The following is a 16,467-nucleotide window of genomic DNA, read 5'->3' on the forward strand; positions in this document are numbered from 1 at the left end:
GCAGACTTGCCTCCTCCAGGCCCCCACCGGACCCTATCAGCGCCCAGCTACGCTGCCGCCACCCCGGCCTTTTTCTTGTTCCACTATGTGGACACACAAAGACCTTGTTTGTCCTCCCTCCGCCTGCCCTCCTCCAAACTTATCACCACCCAAACGCCCAGCCAAGAGGGGGTGAGTGAGGGGAGAGATAAAAGGATGAGAGAGAAAGGCAGGGCAAAAGTGTATTTAAAAGTGTAGGAGAGAGTAGAGGATGAAAACTGACATATAGATATCACAGGTAGTGTCAGAATTTAATGAAAGACAGAGTTAGAGAGCAGAGCATCCATCCATCACCATCTTCTCTTTAAATGTTGTCTTTTGTGCCTCGCTAGCACGGCCTGAAAACAACCCGCGGTCCTGAGACAAAAGCAGCTGTCAGTGCTGATGAACAGCGGACAGGGCGCTCGAGCTTTACTTCGCACACAAGCGAGTGTGTGCAGCTCGGGAACATGCATACACACAAACACACACTGGCAGGAAAGGGAGATAAGGAGTTTAAGCTCTGTTGCATCCACACTGACAAGCACAGACAGTTGCAAACCGTGGACACAAAATCAAGAGAAATGGAACACAGATCAATGTGCCAAATTGAAAAATTCGACAAATTTTCCTGTGAAAATTGAATTGGCAGGATTTTTTGTGCCGATGCCATTAGTTTACGGTAAATAAGGTATTTTTGCAATGTTGACAGCGTTGAGGAACCTGAAAGAGTAAATCAGGTGCTAATTATGATTATGAGCTCAGAGAGTCCCGCTACAATCAGACTAGTGTTTTGTGGTCAAAATGATATTTTAATGCATTTTTTCAACTGAGTATTACTGATTATTTTCACATTATTTTCATTTGTTTCTAAGCATCAAAATGAGCACTGACAAATCAACAGATTCTAAAAAATAACGAGCCCCACGCACACTCTAGGTCCACAGTATTCATCTGAACACACACCCTGTGACATACAGCGTTCACACACTGAAACAACCGTTAACACTCACATAGAGCCACTCATGTGCCCATTCTTATGTGACCTTTGACCCCTCAAATGACAGCCCATCCAATCTCACATCCTCTTGCTGCGGTGCAGAGTTCTGTGGTTTCAAACCAAAAAAACACTCTCTCTCTCTCACACACACACACACACACACACACACACACACACACTCACTCACACTGTTTTCATGACACACTTCATTGCAAAAACATAAGAGGCTCATTAGCCTTAAAGCCCAATCCAACTCCCTCCTCCTCCCACCTCTCGCCATTACTCACACACACACACACGCACACTCACACACAACACAGCTTTTTATTATTACCCTTGATGCCTACATGCACACACACACATATGCACAACACAATGTGAAACATGCTCCTTGCCTGGGAAATGTTGTCTCCACATTCTTCAAATCAGGAGCTGCACATGGCAGAGGAAATGTAGTGGAGCGGGCCAAAAAAAAAAGAAAAAAAAAAAAAAAAGAAGTGGGGCTGGGGGGGTTATTTTCACACAGTATGCCCTGGGGTTATCCTCTCTTCTCTACCTCCTCCTCCAGCCTTCCTCCTTCCCTCTCTCTGTCTTCTCCCACTGCTTGTTTCCAAATCTGTCCTCCTTCGTCACCTCACCCCTAGAAGCTCCATTTCTCTTTCTCAGACGACTGGTACTCTTGTGCGAGGAGGGGGGAGTGAAAAAAAAGGAAGGTGGCACAGGAGGGCAGTGGGCGAGGGGGAGGACGGGAGAGCGAGGACTACGATCGTCACCCCCTGTGCGGTTAAAGCGGCACCGTCAACTCCTTTAATCTCCAAAGAAGAGGGGGGAGGGAAGAAAAATTGGATCTGTACTCGTTTTCAGCCAGCGATCAGCACTTCTGAGCGTCCTCCTCTTTCCGCCTCTTCAGCCAGATCACTTGTATCTTTTCTCCTCAGCCTCCTCTTTCCTGCTCCGTCTCCCTCTTCTCTCCCTTCACGGCAGGTTTGGGCTATTCATTCAGACGTCAGGCTCACTCCGTCAGCCTTTTGTTGCGAGTCACAGAAAGACAGACAGAGAGAGAGAGAGAGAGAGAGAGAGAGAGAGGAAGGGGTGGGGGGAGAAAAATGGTAAAAGACGAAAAAAAAAAGACAGAGAAAACAAGCCGGTGCCACAGCTATGCGGGGAAAAAGAAAAAAGGGAGGTTTATAAAAGAGACGAAAGAGAGAGAGAGAGGGAAAAATCCTTGAAGAGCACCAGTCACAGCGAGAGGTGCAGCGCTCCTGGCACACGTACGACTCCCTCTTCCATTCTCTCCGACCTTCCCCTTCGCTCAACATATTTTCCTTCTCTCTTTTTTTCCCTCCCCTCCCTCCTTCCCTCCCTCCCTCCCTTTCTGTTTTATTATTTGTGATCTGGCCTTCACAGTCCTTTAAGAGTGCCAGCCCCTTTCCCCCCTCTTCTCAGTCCCTCTTGCTCACAAACTCTCCTTCAAGATCTCAGTCTGCAGTTTTTATCCTCGCTCTTTAACACAAGTTGATTGGTTTCTCCGTTCAACGAACCGTTTAAGTGCCTTGTTTTGAAGGCTTCAACACAGCATCAATACTTGTCATGCTCGCACAAAGGGCCACGACGTACATGCAGATCTGGAGACACAGGTGATGACTGTTTCAAACAAGGACGAATGTAGCCGAGGCGAGCACTCGCATGTGTGTGAAACCACAGTAGAGAAATGACATGCAAAGATTTGTCAAATGTCTTAGTATAGCATAAACATCTGTAAAAAAGTATTTTTAATGTAAAATCACCCAGTTGCAAAATGAACTCCCACGTGTAAAAATATCTACAAGTCTCCACACACCTGCTACAGAGCTCTTTGGGGATCAAGCACAAAGTGTGTTTCTCAGAGGTGATAGTGCGTTTACTTGCAGCTCAGGCACAGTTGATTCGAACATGGGAACTCATTGTAACACTTTGGAAAATCCTTCACAGAGTCTAATTGATCCTGAGATTTAAACCGAAGCTCAGGAGTGACAGATTAGCATGTTTACTACTATGCTAGTCTAAGAGGGCAACCAAGCATTTCGTCTACGACAGACGCCTTAAAAAGGATCTTGGTAATGGAGGTTAAGAAGGGCTTCCAGGTCATCATACGTAGACGCAACACTGCTGTTGTAGATTCTGAAAATCTGACATGCCGTGCGGTCCAGTGGTGCATCTATTTTGATAATCAATGTTAAACATTTTGATTGTTCAAGCTTCACAAGTGTGAAGATTTGCTTCTTTTTCTCATTTTGCATCATAGTAAACAAAAAGGACTGTTGGTTGGACAAAAGAAAAAAAAAACTAAGATGAGGATAATATGGTTCTTTCTGATTTTATAGACCAAACAATTAATCAGTAAGTAATCAGTACAATAACCAATTATGAAAATGGTTAGTTGAAACACCCAAATTATTGGCATTAGTGCATGAAACTTATCAGCCGTACTGGAAGATACTGCAGAGAAGATATTAAGGTTTAATCATGTTCTCTAGGTTGTATTTTCTTGGTAGATTTGATTCCTTTCTTTCTTTATTCAAGTTTAAAGATTACCTCTCAGCGCGTTTTAAGATTGACAAAATACTTGCAAATATGATTTGATGTGGTTTTCCTCAAGAAATGTTCGAATGACTAATTACAAATACTCACACTTACATTACATCTGCTTCTGTTCATTCATGGAAAAATACAGAATCTATGAATATGCAATTTTTTTTTTTCTGTTTTACAAACAACGATTGAGCACTGTTACTACCTCCTGTGGTGGATTACAGTTGAGACAACTCTGTATCTCCCTTCAGCAAACATACCTTAGAACGGCGAGGCGGCATAACGGCGCAATGTTCCTGCCTTGAACAGGCAGGGTAAAAGGAGTTCATGATTAATCAAAAAAGCTAATCGACAGATGTATCAACAATGAAAATGATTGTTAGTTGCAGCCCTCAAATGACTGAGTTTTTAAAGTGGCAGTAAGGAAACACTAAAGGAGAGATCAAATAGAAAACGAAACCAACCACTAATACTTATCTACTGAATTGTGTGTATTGTAGTGTACTTTGTGTATTTACTGTAAGTTCCACAGGGGTGTAGTGAGTTTAAAGGGCTCCATTGAGGAGGTTTGGTTACAGCACGTAACCTGAGCCCACAAACCAGCCACGGAGAAAAAAAGCCTCATTCATGAAAAGAGAGCAGTGGAGGGAGAGGGGTCTATGGTATAATTTGACCTCCAAAATTCACCATCCCATCTGCCTCTTGTGATCCTCATGAGGTGCCGTTGCCAAATGATTGAAGCTCAGATGAGGGCGAGAGGGGACAAGGGGGCAGCAACAGAAAAAAAAACAGGAGAAAGAGAGATGGCACAGCTGCAGGTGGACAACAGATGTTGAGGGTTTTTTTTGTTTTCTGATTTTTTTTTTTTTTTGCAGTGAGGCGATCTCAGCACATAAATTCTTGTTCTCCCATTCATACCCCGTCTGTGCATCGCTCCACCTCTCCAACACCATCACTCTGCTCCTCCATCTTTTTCTTTTATCTGTGACTTGAGCCAACTGGCCTGATTATATAGAGAGAAAGAGATGTAAAAGAGGATGTGTAGGAGTGTGTGTGTGTGTGTGTGTGTGTGTGCATGTGTGTGTGTGTGTGTAAGGGATAGAGAGAGAGAGAAAGAGAAGATGGGGGGATGAATGGGGGAAGGCGTTGCTTATTACACCCCTCATGTATGCTGCAAGCTTAGTCAAATAGAGTGTGAACAGGCATCCATGAAAAATGATGCCTCACAAATGTGTGTTTTGGCCAAATATCTAAAAAAACATTATACAGATTTCAGATAAAATATAAAAGATATGGGGTGGCTGCTCACACACACACACACACACACACACACACACACACACACACAAAAAAAAAACCTCCTCCCTGTGTGAGACCAAAAACACTGTGAAACACAATCCCATTTACAGCCCCATGTGATCCTGAACACGACTGACATGCCTACTGAGAAATGTATAATATTTTCCTCGGGTGCAAATGAGATTCATCTGCACCTCTAAACATATCTCCCCCTCGCTTTTTGTTAAAACACAGCCAAGCAAAGTGTCAAGTTCTGCAACGCCTGGTCACACACACACACACACACACACACACACACACACACACACACACACACACACACACACACTCTCTCTGCATACAGAGAACATGGTCAGCTCTGTCTCTTCTTCACTCTGGTTTAACACCCGTGAAGATTTCATTTTCTCAAAATGAATAATTCAGGGTGACTCCCCGGTTGGCACTGAAAGGAGAGGAGAGGAGAGGAGAGGAGGAAAGGAAAGGAAAGGAAAGGAAAGGAAAGGAAACATAAGAAAGGAGGGAAGAGGAAATGAAATGACAGAAAGAGAAAGAGTGGAGTGGAAAGAAGAAGAGAGAAAATGAAATTAAGGAAAAGAGAGGAAAGAGCACAGGAAAAGAGCAGAAAGGAAAGGAGGAGAGAAGAGGAGAGAAGACAGAGGGGACTTTTACTGAGGAAAAGAGGGATGCCTTTTCATTATGCTATCTTAAAACTCCTATTGACTGTGAGATTTTTTTTTTGTTTAGTGTAAACTTTACTGTAATCTGGATCTCATAAACTTGAGAAAGATATCAGATTTGATGCATGCAGACTGCGTGATGACAACGCCTACTGAATTGCAGGAACGACCTACATCCGTTGACCTTATGACGCAAGAACCAAACAACACCAGAGTACATCATCCATCTACACCGCTGTAGTGGTAAGAGAAAAATGAAAACAAACATAATTCAAGCCCTTGTTATAGTGACATTTATGTATTTTGAAAAAAGTTTAAAAAAAATAAGGAGGAGAATGCTGTGGCTAGAGAAAAGAGGCCAACCCAGCACGCCAATTTTGCAATGAGGGCTTGAAGAAGCATCTATTAGCGTTTAGCAGTGTGGCACTGATCAGTGCGTCATTTCATGCTACATGTCTATTGGTTCGCAGAGGTAAGTCGGAACAGCAGACCAAGGAAACACAGGTGTATCCTTAACGTCTCTTCCTCGCATCTCTCTCATTTCCTCCTCACTCTGGTGCAAAGACGACAGGAGACATGAGTAAGAGAAGTGAGGAGACACGTAAGCCCAGTGAAAAGCACCTTATAGTCAGGGGTTTTAAGCTCATTTTATCCCTTTTTTCTTCCTCCTCTTTTTTTGACCAACAAATGTTTGAGCATGTGACCTCTTGTGTCTGTCTTTCCTCCGCTTTGCTCCTGCAACCTGCAGTTAATCACTTCAAGTCTCCCTGAAAGGATGCAGCAAACTGGCCAGAAAGAGCTTTTCGCCCCCATGGTCAGACTTTGTCTCTCAAGGTCCAGTTTCTTTTCATGAAATGTGTACAGAATATTATCTGTATTCTGTACACGCAAGTAGAAGACAAACAGAAACTGACAATACCAACACGTGTTATTCATTCTTGGAGGTAATTATTTTGTTTACCGAGGGGAAATGAAAAGGATTTGCAACAAAGAACAGCAAGCTGGGAGATACACTTTAAAATATTAGACTCCTAGTTCTGAAACTGCAGTATTCCTCAATTAATCGACCAAACCTATAACCGTTTATAAGTATTGATCATTTAAGTAATTTTTTTTTATCATTTTGATTTTCTATGTTTTACATCACAGCTTTTGGACTGTTTTGGACTTCTGACAAATGAGTACAAATTATGATCAGTTATTTCATTTTTCATTTCATTTTTAATACATCAAAGAGCCACAAGTTTTTGATTCATGTCATTCATATCTGGACTTTGAACAGTATTAAACTTTCTTGGCTACAGCAGAACAAAGTAAGAAATAAGAACAATAAGTATGATTAAAACATACAGAAAAGAAAAAATAAACTGCTCAAACAGGGACTTTTTTCGCCTTCCGACCACTCAAAGGGCCTCTTAAAATAACTCATTTTCACCCATTCACACACACTTATACATGGGGGCTGAGGTTGTACAAGTTGCCACCTGCTACTCAGTTTTTTGTTTTTTTGTTTGTTAGAAAGCCGTATCTTGTCCAAGAACACTTTGACATGTGCACTGGAGGAAGGATCAATGAAATCTGCAAGCCTACAAAAAGGGGCTGCCAAACCACGGCACTTCTGAAATGCTACAGTGTAGTATGACACTATACAGCAGACGATACAAAACCGGGTCGCAACCGGACTGCCAAGAGCTGCACCCAGTGGAGATGTCCCTCGCGGCTCCCTTACCATTAAGATGACGGTAAAGGCAATGACAACTGATTCATGCATCTTGTATCCTTTCCAGCTTTAAAAAATGGATCATAACATGTTGGGTATGGAATTAATCTGCAGAGGCCACAGTTCAAAATGAGACCAAACTTTTCTATGAATGTTTTAGAGCCACACCAAAGGCCAAAGTGGGTCCTGTAACAATCATACGTGCACACAATATATATTAGGCTGATTGGTTCAATAGTTTGCAAGATTAGCTGCAGACAGACAAATAAACTCACTCACTCCCACAAATAACTGCACATAAGATAAATGACCAAGATACTGATGGTTCAGATTTACAAAGTGTTTCTTTACTCACAATAAAAACAGACCAAACAAAAACTTAAGATGTCCTCCTGCTATCCTGCCCTCCTTTACATGCACCAACATGGTATGACAGATTTTCCATTTATGTATTTTCATTTCTGTAACGCAGTCAATCCTTCACTATCTAATGTCAAACAGCCCTCTCTGTGTTTAACTCCATGCTTTGGTCTTTCATGCTCAATCTTCTCTGCTCTGCTGTCATTGGTTGTCTTCAATCACCTCCCATCATCCCCATTTCCCTCATTTTCCTGCAGTCGGGCTCTGCAGCCCACAACCACAGTCACGAATGAATGTGCTGAGTTAGGTATGACATTTGTTTAGAAGCATATTTCTTCCATTACCTCAAACTTCATTCCCCCCACTGTCTACTCTCTTGTGAGGAGGGTGTCATTTCCTACAAAGATTAATTTACAAAAAGGGGTGGGGAAGTCAAAAAGAAACTGAGATCATTTTATTCAAAGAAAAGCAGAAGAGAGAATGAGAGCTAGTATAGATCTAATCCTGACAGAGCAGACCAGAGACTATACTCACTCATGGAGGGAAAAAGGAAATCACTGCCTGATATTAAGTGGAACATCTGGTGGGGAGAGGAACTCTGCACTGTGCTACAACAGACGCCACACCTGCCAACAGCAGCTTGCACATGCGTACACACACAAACAGCGCACACATCATCCTACACAGGCTTGCGATGAGCTTGTGATGTGGGAGGTTAGGCTGGTTTTGGAAGTTTTCTGGTGATGATACCCTCAATGTTCCTCAACACAGAAACACAGCCGGATTATTCAACAACAGCTTTAATGATTTCACTTCTTGCTTTTACCGCCAATTTGGTTTGGCTCTGAATACTACCATGCCAATGAGCCTCTGTCACCATTGCTATAGAGTGGGAGCTTGTCAGAAGCAGTGATCAGAGCCACAGGAAATAAAAAAAAATGCTTTTTCATCATAGCTGTTAGCAAAATCCTGCACAATCCTTGCACAGTTCATCCAAAATTGACTCAGAATCCCAGAATGAGCTGGTTAAATACTGCTAGTGCATTATCAGCTTTCAAGAACTCATTCTATCTCTACATTTCCATGTACTCAACCTTGCACCATTGATTTTTTTAAACAAACGGCCGCACATGTTCTGACACAGTTGCTCATCTCTTGTACAAATTATTCAACCAAAAGACTTATATCCACCGTAGCCTTAAAGTACTTCAACTACCAGGCACTTATCATTGTCTGCAGCACTTTCACTAACTTCTAATTTTTGCAGATTGATCAGCCGAGTCTTTTCATGTTCAAAGGCAAAATGATGGTAATGTCTATCTCTTGTTGCTCTGAAACACCAACTTTTAATCTAATGGCTGCATCACTCAACCTTGTGGCACCTCTCAGGTAAGAAAAAGAAAAAATAAGTATCACTAGTTGACAAGCCTTTTACTGTCAGCGCAGATTAAGACCATATCCATACTAGTACATCTTCATTTATAATGACATTTCAGATCAAAAAGAATCTCTGTGCACACAAGTGCTTTACCACCATTTTAAAATATATTTCCCCCCATACACGCCTGTAAATGCATTTCACATGACCATTACCATACACTGAGCATGTATATATGGTGTAAACAGGAATCAGGGTGTCCACTCTGTGGGTTGGTTGCTTAGTTACAGATAATACTACAAAGGTGACAAAAAATAAGACCAATGTGCCTCTCTTCTAGACTTGTCAAATGTTATACAAGTAAAACCAAACGGCTCAAATTTTGATAGAGAAACTAGTGATTTCTCTGAGTTATAACACTCAAAAAAATGAATCCACTGATTTACAGACATCTCTTTCACCACTGTCTATGGGAAAAAGTCTCTTTAGGCCACATGGCATCACATGACGGACCTGGAAGTTATAAGTTCACACTCTGACAACTATGTCATATTGGCTTTAAAGCATGGCACACTTCCCGGGGGCTTGACTTAGTTCTTACTACAAAATCAAAAGGGAGGGGATGAACGGATGAACAAAGAAATGGGAGATAAAAACCAGGATTTTGTTATTTAATTCCTATCAGTTGTAAAAAATAAATAAATCTCGTGCCAAAATGAATATTGTGGATGCTTAACATAAATGTAGCAATAGTTACATCTTTTGAAACAAAAGCATATTAGTGTGGATGTAGCCTCAGACCAAAATTTGACCCTGCAATGCAACATTGGCCGCTCGCCCCGTCCCCATGAAGAGTCCAAGGTTGACTGACAGCTGTCAATGCCCGGATTCCCCTCCCCCACCCTACAAACCGCAATAATCATCCATCAGTAACCTTGTCTCCCTCCCTCTCTCTCTCCTCCTAAATCCCTCACTCAGTGTTACAACTGCCCGAAGCTTTGACCTGGACCCCATTAATACATAATCTGGCATCTCCAGAACAAATATGCTACAACCATCCCCCACCATCACGCTAGGCCAGAGCAAGGAGGAAAAATTGCGGCTAGTGTGTCACGCAGAGAAGAACTGACCTGAGCTGGCATCAGGTTGCCTGGCCCGAGTCCACGGAAGGAAGCCAACACACACTGCAGGGTGGAGGTGAAAGAGTGGAAGCCCCACAGTATCATATGCAGTGATTATGCTGGTGTGGGGATTGTGGAGGCCTAGTTAGTCATATAAAGGCGGGGTCTTGCTCAAGGGTATTCCACAAAGCATATACTGAGGTGGGAGGAGGCATGCCATCTGTATTTGCACAAGGGCTTTTAGTTCAGAGAGAGATTTTTCTGGTTGTGGGTGAAACTCATTGCTGCAACAAATGTATTGTCTGAGGTCGTCAGAATATCAGTAAGCTCATAACTAATTGGATTTTAAGAAATGTATTATGTGCTTTTGCTGCTATTACATTACAATTAACCAAAATATCAATATTGTACCATGCATATACCGTCTTCTTTTGAAATTAGGCAAGGAAAGCCTCCTAATTTTTATAAACCCCGTATGAAAAGAAATGAATGAATGATGTTTAATACTTTCTTCCAGATGCATTAGCTCAGCCAGCCGTTTTGTTAAAAAAAAAAAAAAATGTAAATTTTGAGTGTTTTCTGACAATGGGCCGACCCTTTAACCAAAAGCAAATCTGCTTACTATTACCACCAAAACCTGCGTTGCCTAGCAACATACAATTTAGGAATATGCTTTCAGAGCAGCTTTGCGGCAGTGTCCATTAACAGATGAAATTACCAAAGCAACAAATGTCAGCCACATGCAAATGAGGTACCACTGCTGACTGTGTGTATGTGTCTGTGTGTGTGTGTGTGTGTGTGTGTGTGTGTATGTGTGTATGTGTGTGTGTGTACTAACAATGTGATGTATGTGGCAGACTTTCCGAGGCATGTGTCCGTCTGTGCAAAGAGCAGCAGACTGTTTTGACAGCCAAGCACTGGGAATCTTTTAATATCTGCTGTCTTGGGACTAAAAATCAGAGAGACGACAACAAAACTGCCTCACTTAGATCATTTGTTACCCGTCTGCTTTGGCCCCTGTTAAAGTCCATTTCAACCTACTGGCTATGTGCAGTCATTCACAGAGACCCACAGAAAGCCAGGAGGCTGGTCTGAACAAAATGAGAATATCTGTGGATTAGTGCAGCAGTGGAAATGGAGGATCTGAAGGATTACCCCCCCCTTCTCTTCTCATTACAACCTGCACAGAGAAAATGACACAGTCACACATCGGCCATCAGCACTGTAATTCGATTTTATCTGTCCACTGATGCCGCTAGTCAGCCTCTGGTGAACGAGTTTTGATGGAGAAATCAGCCCTTATTGCCCAAAATGTATGAAATATACTTTAATCAGGCAATGTGTGTGGAAAGGAGATAATTTAATACAGCAGCATTTATTAAACTGAATTTAAAAGATTTAATCTGACATAGTATTCAGGTGATTACACAATGAGGATGCACTGACTGAATGTCTTTCATTTTAAACTGGAATCGAAAAATGAATTTGGGACACAAATCCAAATTCAATAAATTCTGCTGAAAAGAAATCAGCCATAAAATGAAACTCTGCATTCAGCTCACCAGTTCGATTGTATAGTCTGGTCGCTCTGAGCAAATCTGTTCAAAAAGAACTAGACGGAGCTAATTGCTATTTCCTGCAGGTCAGCGGTACACCTTGACAGCAGCAGGACTGAAGGAAGGCAGTGCAGCCCGAGTGGCTGTACTCTGATATACCCCTATTATCATAATGCAATAAGACATCCATGTTTACAACAACAGGGGCTTGGGGGCAGTGGAGAGATGGTGCGTGGCAGAGCAGAAAGGACTTCATCAAAAACAGCCGCAGTTACAAGCTAAAGACCTACATAATGCTGCAAACACTATTAAGCAACTTTATGAATACTATAGTTGAGGCGGATAATATGATTTTAAAAAGTGGTCTTTTGCTTTTGCTCCAATTACTTACAAAGGGCATTACATGCAGCTAATAACAGCTAAATGGGGAAAAATATCTTTGCAAGCTAACACACATGCACGCCAGGAGACTGTTAACACTGCTGCACACAATATCTGAATTTTCTGGTCAGAGAAATCTTAATGTGAACTGTTCACACATGAATGCAGCGACTGACAGACTGTAACATGATGACAGTGCACACTTGTTAAAATTTAAAAGGTATCAGATAGGGTGCTGACAGCTGTTCCTCCCAAATCCTCCATATTGAGCCTCATCAATGCCATTTTGTGTTGTATTTAATGGGGCGATATGTCATTCTGACAAAAGAACTGCATGAGATTACTGAAATAATAAAAAGACTTCACACAAAGTATGTGAAAGTCTGACAAATCTGGCTCTCAGAGATAAGCAGACAAGAAAGCAGGATGCAAGTATCATTTTAGGATCATGGCAAACGCAGAAACCGAAAGTAGGACAGGGGATGGATTGCCAGAATGTCTAAGCAAAAGTTATCCTTTTTGCAGTATTAATCATAATCCTGACAACAGTTTTGGAAAAGAGATAGACAGCAAGCAATTTAGATTTCGCTCCACTGGACCAGATAAGAAGAAAAGACACACCATTTATCTATTGTTGATGTAATGAGAACAAACACAGGACAGCAAACAAATGACAGCACTTACCACAAAGATAAAATGATTTCAAAAAGTGCTCTATTAACATTCTCATTGTGTTTGGACTTTCTTGAGGTCAAGCATCGTGCATCACACTCCAGCAACCACATTCAACTAAATACATCTCACATACCGCTCAGCTGAATGATGGTTTCTCAAACTAGAATACAAAACAACTCTTATTTTTTCATAGAGATGGTATGCACACATCAATGATTCATCACAATGAAGGATGAAAATGCACTTCTTGTGCCTTCTTTTTTCCAAGAAAAGACTGCAACCTCATTAGGGTTGGGCTATCTGCTACTGGCTGGGTATATAGCCAGTTGGGTTTTTGGGTTGATTTTTGTCATTTTATTTTGCTATTTAACAATCTACCGCTGATGAACAAGTGAGAGCTACCCCATCTTGAATCTAATACTCAAGTAGCGGCTTTGAACATACTGAATGGCTCTTAGAAATGCCAACCAAACTGTTAAAGCATGACATGACTCTTAACAATTCAGCAGCACTGCTTTGTGGAGTGGGAAATGTTTTCTTACATAAAGCATGCAAAAAATGAAGAGCTCTAGCACAAATCAATTTTCATATCTATTAAAAAGCATGTGAAACAGCCAAGAGGAAGCAACACCAAATGTATCAAGAAATCAGACAAACAGCAGATGAGGAGGATGATAGGAGAAAAAGAAAGATTTACTTGTATCCGGAGAAGCCATAGTGGACACGATGACGGGTGGACCTGTGCGCCGACTTAGCTTCTGGTTAGCAGCCAGGGCACTTTGGCTTTGACCTGGTGCTCCAACGGGGACAAGAGCATTGTCTGGTACTGGTCCGCCACCCTTACGCATCAGCTGAGGACTAGGGTGAGGGCTGTGCATAGGTGACAATGGCAGTAAGTTCCTGTCCCTCTTCATCAGCTCCATGGGCACTGTGTAATTGGTAGAGTATGCTTTTGGTACCTGTTGTGGTGGCTGTGGTAAAGCTGGCATAGACACAGGCATCTGCTGTGGCATACCTGGCATGGAATGCATAGACCCTGGTATGGCAGGCATTGACCCCGTCATTTGCTGTGGCATTATCTGCATACCATGCATGGGCATCCCTGACATCGCCACCCCAGAGGAGTAGGCTGACATGGGTCTTGACTGAACAGGCATAAGTGCTCCAGCGTATGGCCCCGGGGAGCGAGGTGGTTGCCCTGGGTAGCCTCCAGAGGCTTCCAGGAGGTGCTGAGAAGGGGCACTGCTGGGCCTCCTACCCATAACTTCTCCCATTCTTGGGGAGATGGTCTGCATAGCCCCAGGAGTCTGTGGGTGTATAATTTGGGATTCAACGGTCAAAGCCTGTGGAGGGTGTGTTGGATGGTGGTGCTGCTGTTGGTGGTAGATGTCTGAGCGATGGCTAAAGCTATTTGAGCGGCCACGCATGGGCGTCTGAGGTTGGGAGGGCGCTGGTGTAGTCTCAATGGGCCGCTTGCAGTTGTGGACCAAGCGAGACAGTACACGAGCCTGGCCAAGGTTGGGGGCAACGGTGCGGACGTCATTCTCCTCCATGACAGCCAGCATGCTGGTGGAGTCGAATCCTTGATGGGTAAGTGAGGAGATGGTGCTCTCTGAAAGGCCCTCATTTCGCAGCAGGGCAAGGAACTCAGGATCAACTGTCTTCTTGGGGTCCACAGGTAAAGGCGTCTGTGGGGCAGTGGGGGGAGGAGGAGCAGGAAGTGGAGTGGTTGCAGGAGGAGGGACTGGAGTTGGGGCAGCCTGCACAAGGGCAGGTGCAGCAGGAGCAACTGCGGCAGTCTGTACTGGGGCAGGTGTAGCGGGAAGTGGAGCCGTCATAGAGAGGTTAGGGTCAGAGATGGGCATAGTAGGCGGAGGTGGCAGAGGCTGTTGCTGTTGCAGCTGCAACTGTTCTTGCTGAAGTTGCTGTTGCTGTAACTGCTGGTGTTGAAGTTGTTGCTGTTGTAATTGCTGCTGCTGAAGTTGTTGCTGCTGTATTTGTTGTTGCTGTAGCTGCTGCTGTTGTATTTGTTGTTGTTGAAGTTGCTGCTGTTGTATTTGTTGCTGTTGCAGTTGCTGCTGTTGCAATTGTTGCTGCTGTATTTGTTGTTGCTGTTGTAGTTGCTGCTGCTGTTGGATGGTGTAGGGTGAGGCGGTCTCTTGCCTCATGATCATACCCTGACTGGCAGGATCAATTACCAGACAGGTAGCAGCTTGTTGCCCATCCAGTGGGCGACTATTAATATCACTGTAGACCGACTGACCGGTCATAGGTGGAGGCTCACTGGCGTACCGGGGAGATGCATGCTCCATACCATAGTGAGCAGGAGATGGCTCCCGAGAGGGTATGCGCTGTTGGCCATCTGGCGTCATTTTGGCAGCGGTTACAGCACCAGGTTCCCTATAAGCCCGATTCAACTCATGAGCAGTTGGAGGAGGAGGAGGAGGAGGTAGAGGCGATGAAGGGGCTTGTGGTCCTGCTCTCCCTCCCTGACCTTGATCCCACACACCACGAGCCCCAGGTGCTATCCCAAAATGAGAGCCTGACCTACTAAGTGGATGAGGGTGGTGCGGCGGAGGCTGGTGTTCTGGCCGGTAAAAGCCTTCTGGCGGGCGAGGAGTCATGGCCGGGTCGTGGGAATAGTAATCCTGATGCGGAATGGATCCTCGGTGAGCCATGGATGCTCGTTCGTAATGGTTTAGATCAGGCACAGAGCCCTTCCTAAGCCCCCGTGGGTCCTGTCGGTCTAAGTAAACCTGTCCGTACGGAGAGTCTTGGTAGGAATATGACTCGCGTTTCAAATCCAGGTCAGGGGGACGCACTCCTGGTGGAGGCTCGTACCAGCCTCCTCCCTCTGCGTATGACAGAGAGCTCCGCCGGCCGGCTACTCTTGCCTGCTGCTCGTAGACACTCTCAGCCCTGTCCCACTGACCCTCATTCCCCCCTAATGTGTCCCAACTGTGGGAGCGACCAAGACTCAACTGTTTGTTAGGGACAAGCATTGGCAAAAAAAAGTAAAAAGCAGAGATAGCTTTAACGGAGAGAAAAACAAACACACAAAACAGAAAAAAATCCCTCCTTGTAGCTGTGTTTGTGATAGTTTCCCTTCAAGTCCTCAAGTACTGTAGCACCCAAAAAATGAAATGTATAGAAGGAGAAGAAAAACAAGAAGAAAAGAAGATGAAGCAGGATCTACCGTTTCACCTGATATCAGGTTGTAGTATTGTAAGTCCGTACTATCAGGTGACTCCCCCTTTTGGCTGGCAGTCCTTGAATAATTAATCTCTGGTCATGCTGGCTTGTTGCGCGCGAGGAAAGAGGACACCACACACAAACATATCACACCAAACCACACAAACACACTACACTGCAGAGGTAGCACAGCTACTCCAGGGAAGACACAGGGTGCATGCTTGAGATGGTCACCACACGCCGATAAAAATTTTAAAAAAAGACAAAAAACGAAAGGAGGATAGGTTGGGTTATAGGTTGGGATGGGCAGGGGCTTGTACTAATCCAATAGGGTTTATCTCTCTCGTCTCTGGGACATTTTACTCGCTCTGCCGATTGCTATGAGGGATTACATCTAAATAAAGCCTGTTTAATTCCACTTCCCACTGTGACGTCAAGTGAGCCAGATACGAGCATATCTGGTGATGTCGATGATGATGATGATGATGATATGATTTAGAGTCCACCCCCAAACCCTCT

At 43.7% G+C, this 16,467-nt stretch overlaps 1 protein-coding gene across 3 annotated transcripts in view; it reads right to left on the bottom strand.

Moving 5' to 3' along the window:
- Positions 1-16,467, bottom strand: part of LOC121954556 (C-terminal-binding protein 2-like) — an 80,711-nt gene that overhangs the window by 25,452 nt on the left and 38,792 nt on the right. Inside the window, exon 1 of one of the 3 annotated variants that reach the window (XM_042502136.2) lies at positions 13,454-16,254. The exons of 1 other annotated variant lie outside the window; for it this stretch is intronic. In XM_042502136.2, the coding sequence (XP_042358070.1) occupies positions 13,454-15,758 (2,305 nt within the window). In that variant the 5' untranslated portion in view covers positions 15,759-16,254. Of the gene's footprint in view, positions 1-13,453; positions 16,256-16,467 lie in introns of those variants that run through there. One more of the 3 variants, XM_088086277.1, reaches the window with a different exon arrangement.

This window comes from Plectropomus leopardus, chromosome 13 (assembly GCF_026936395.1).
Source record: "Plectropomus leopardus strain MGB_pleo_1.0 chromosome 13, ASM2693639v1, whole genome shotgun sequence".
NCBI lineage: Eukaryota > Metazoa > Chordata > Actinopteri > Perciformes > Serranidae > Plectropomus > Plectropomus leopardus.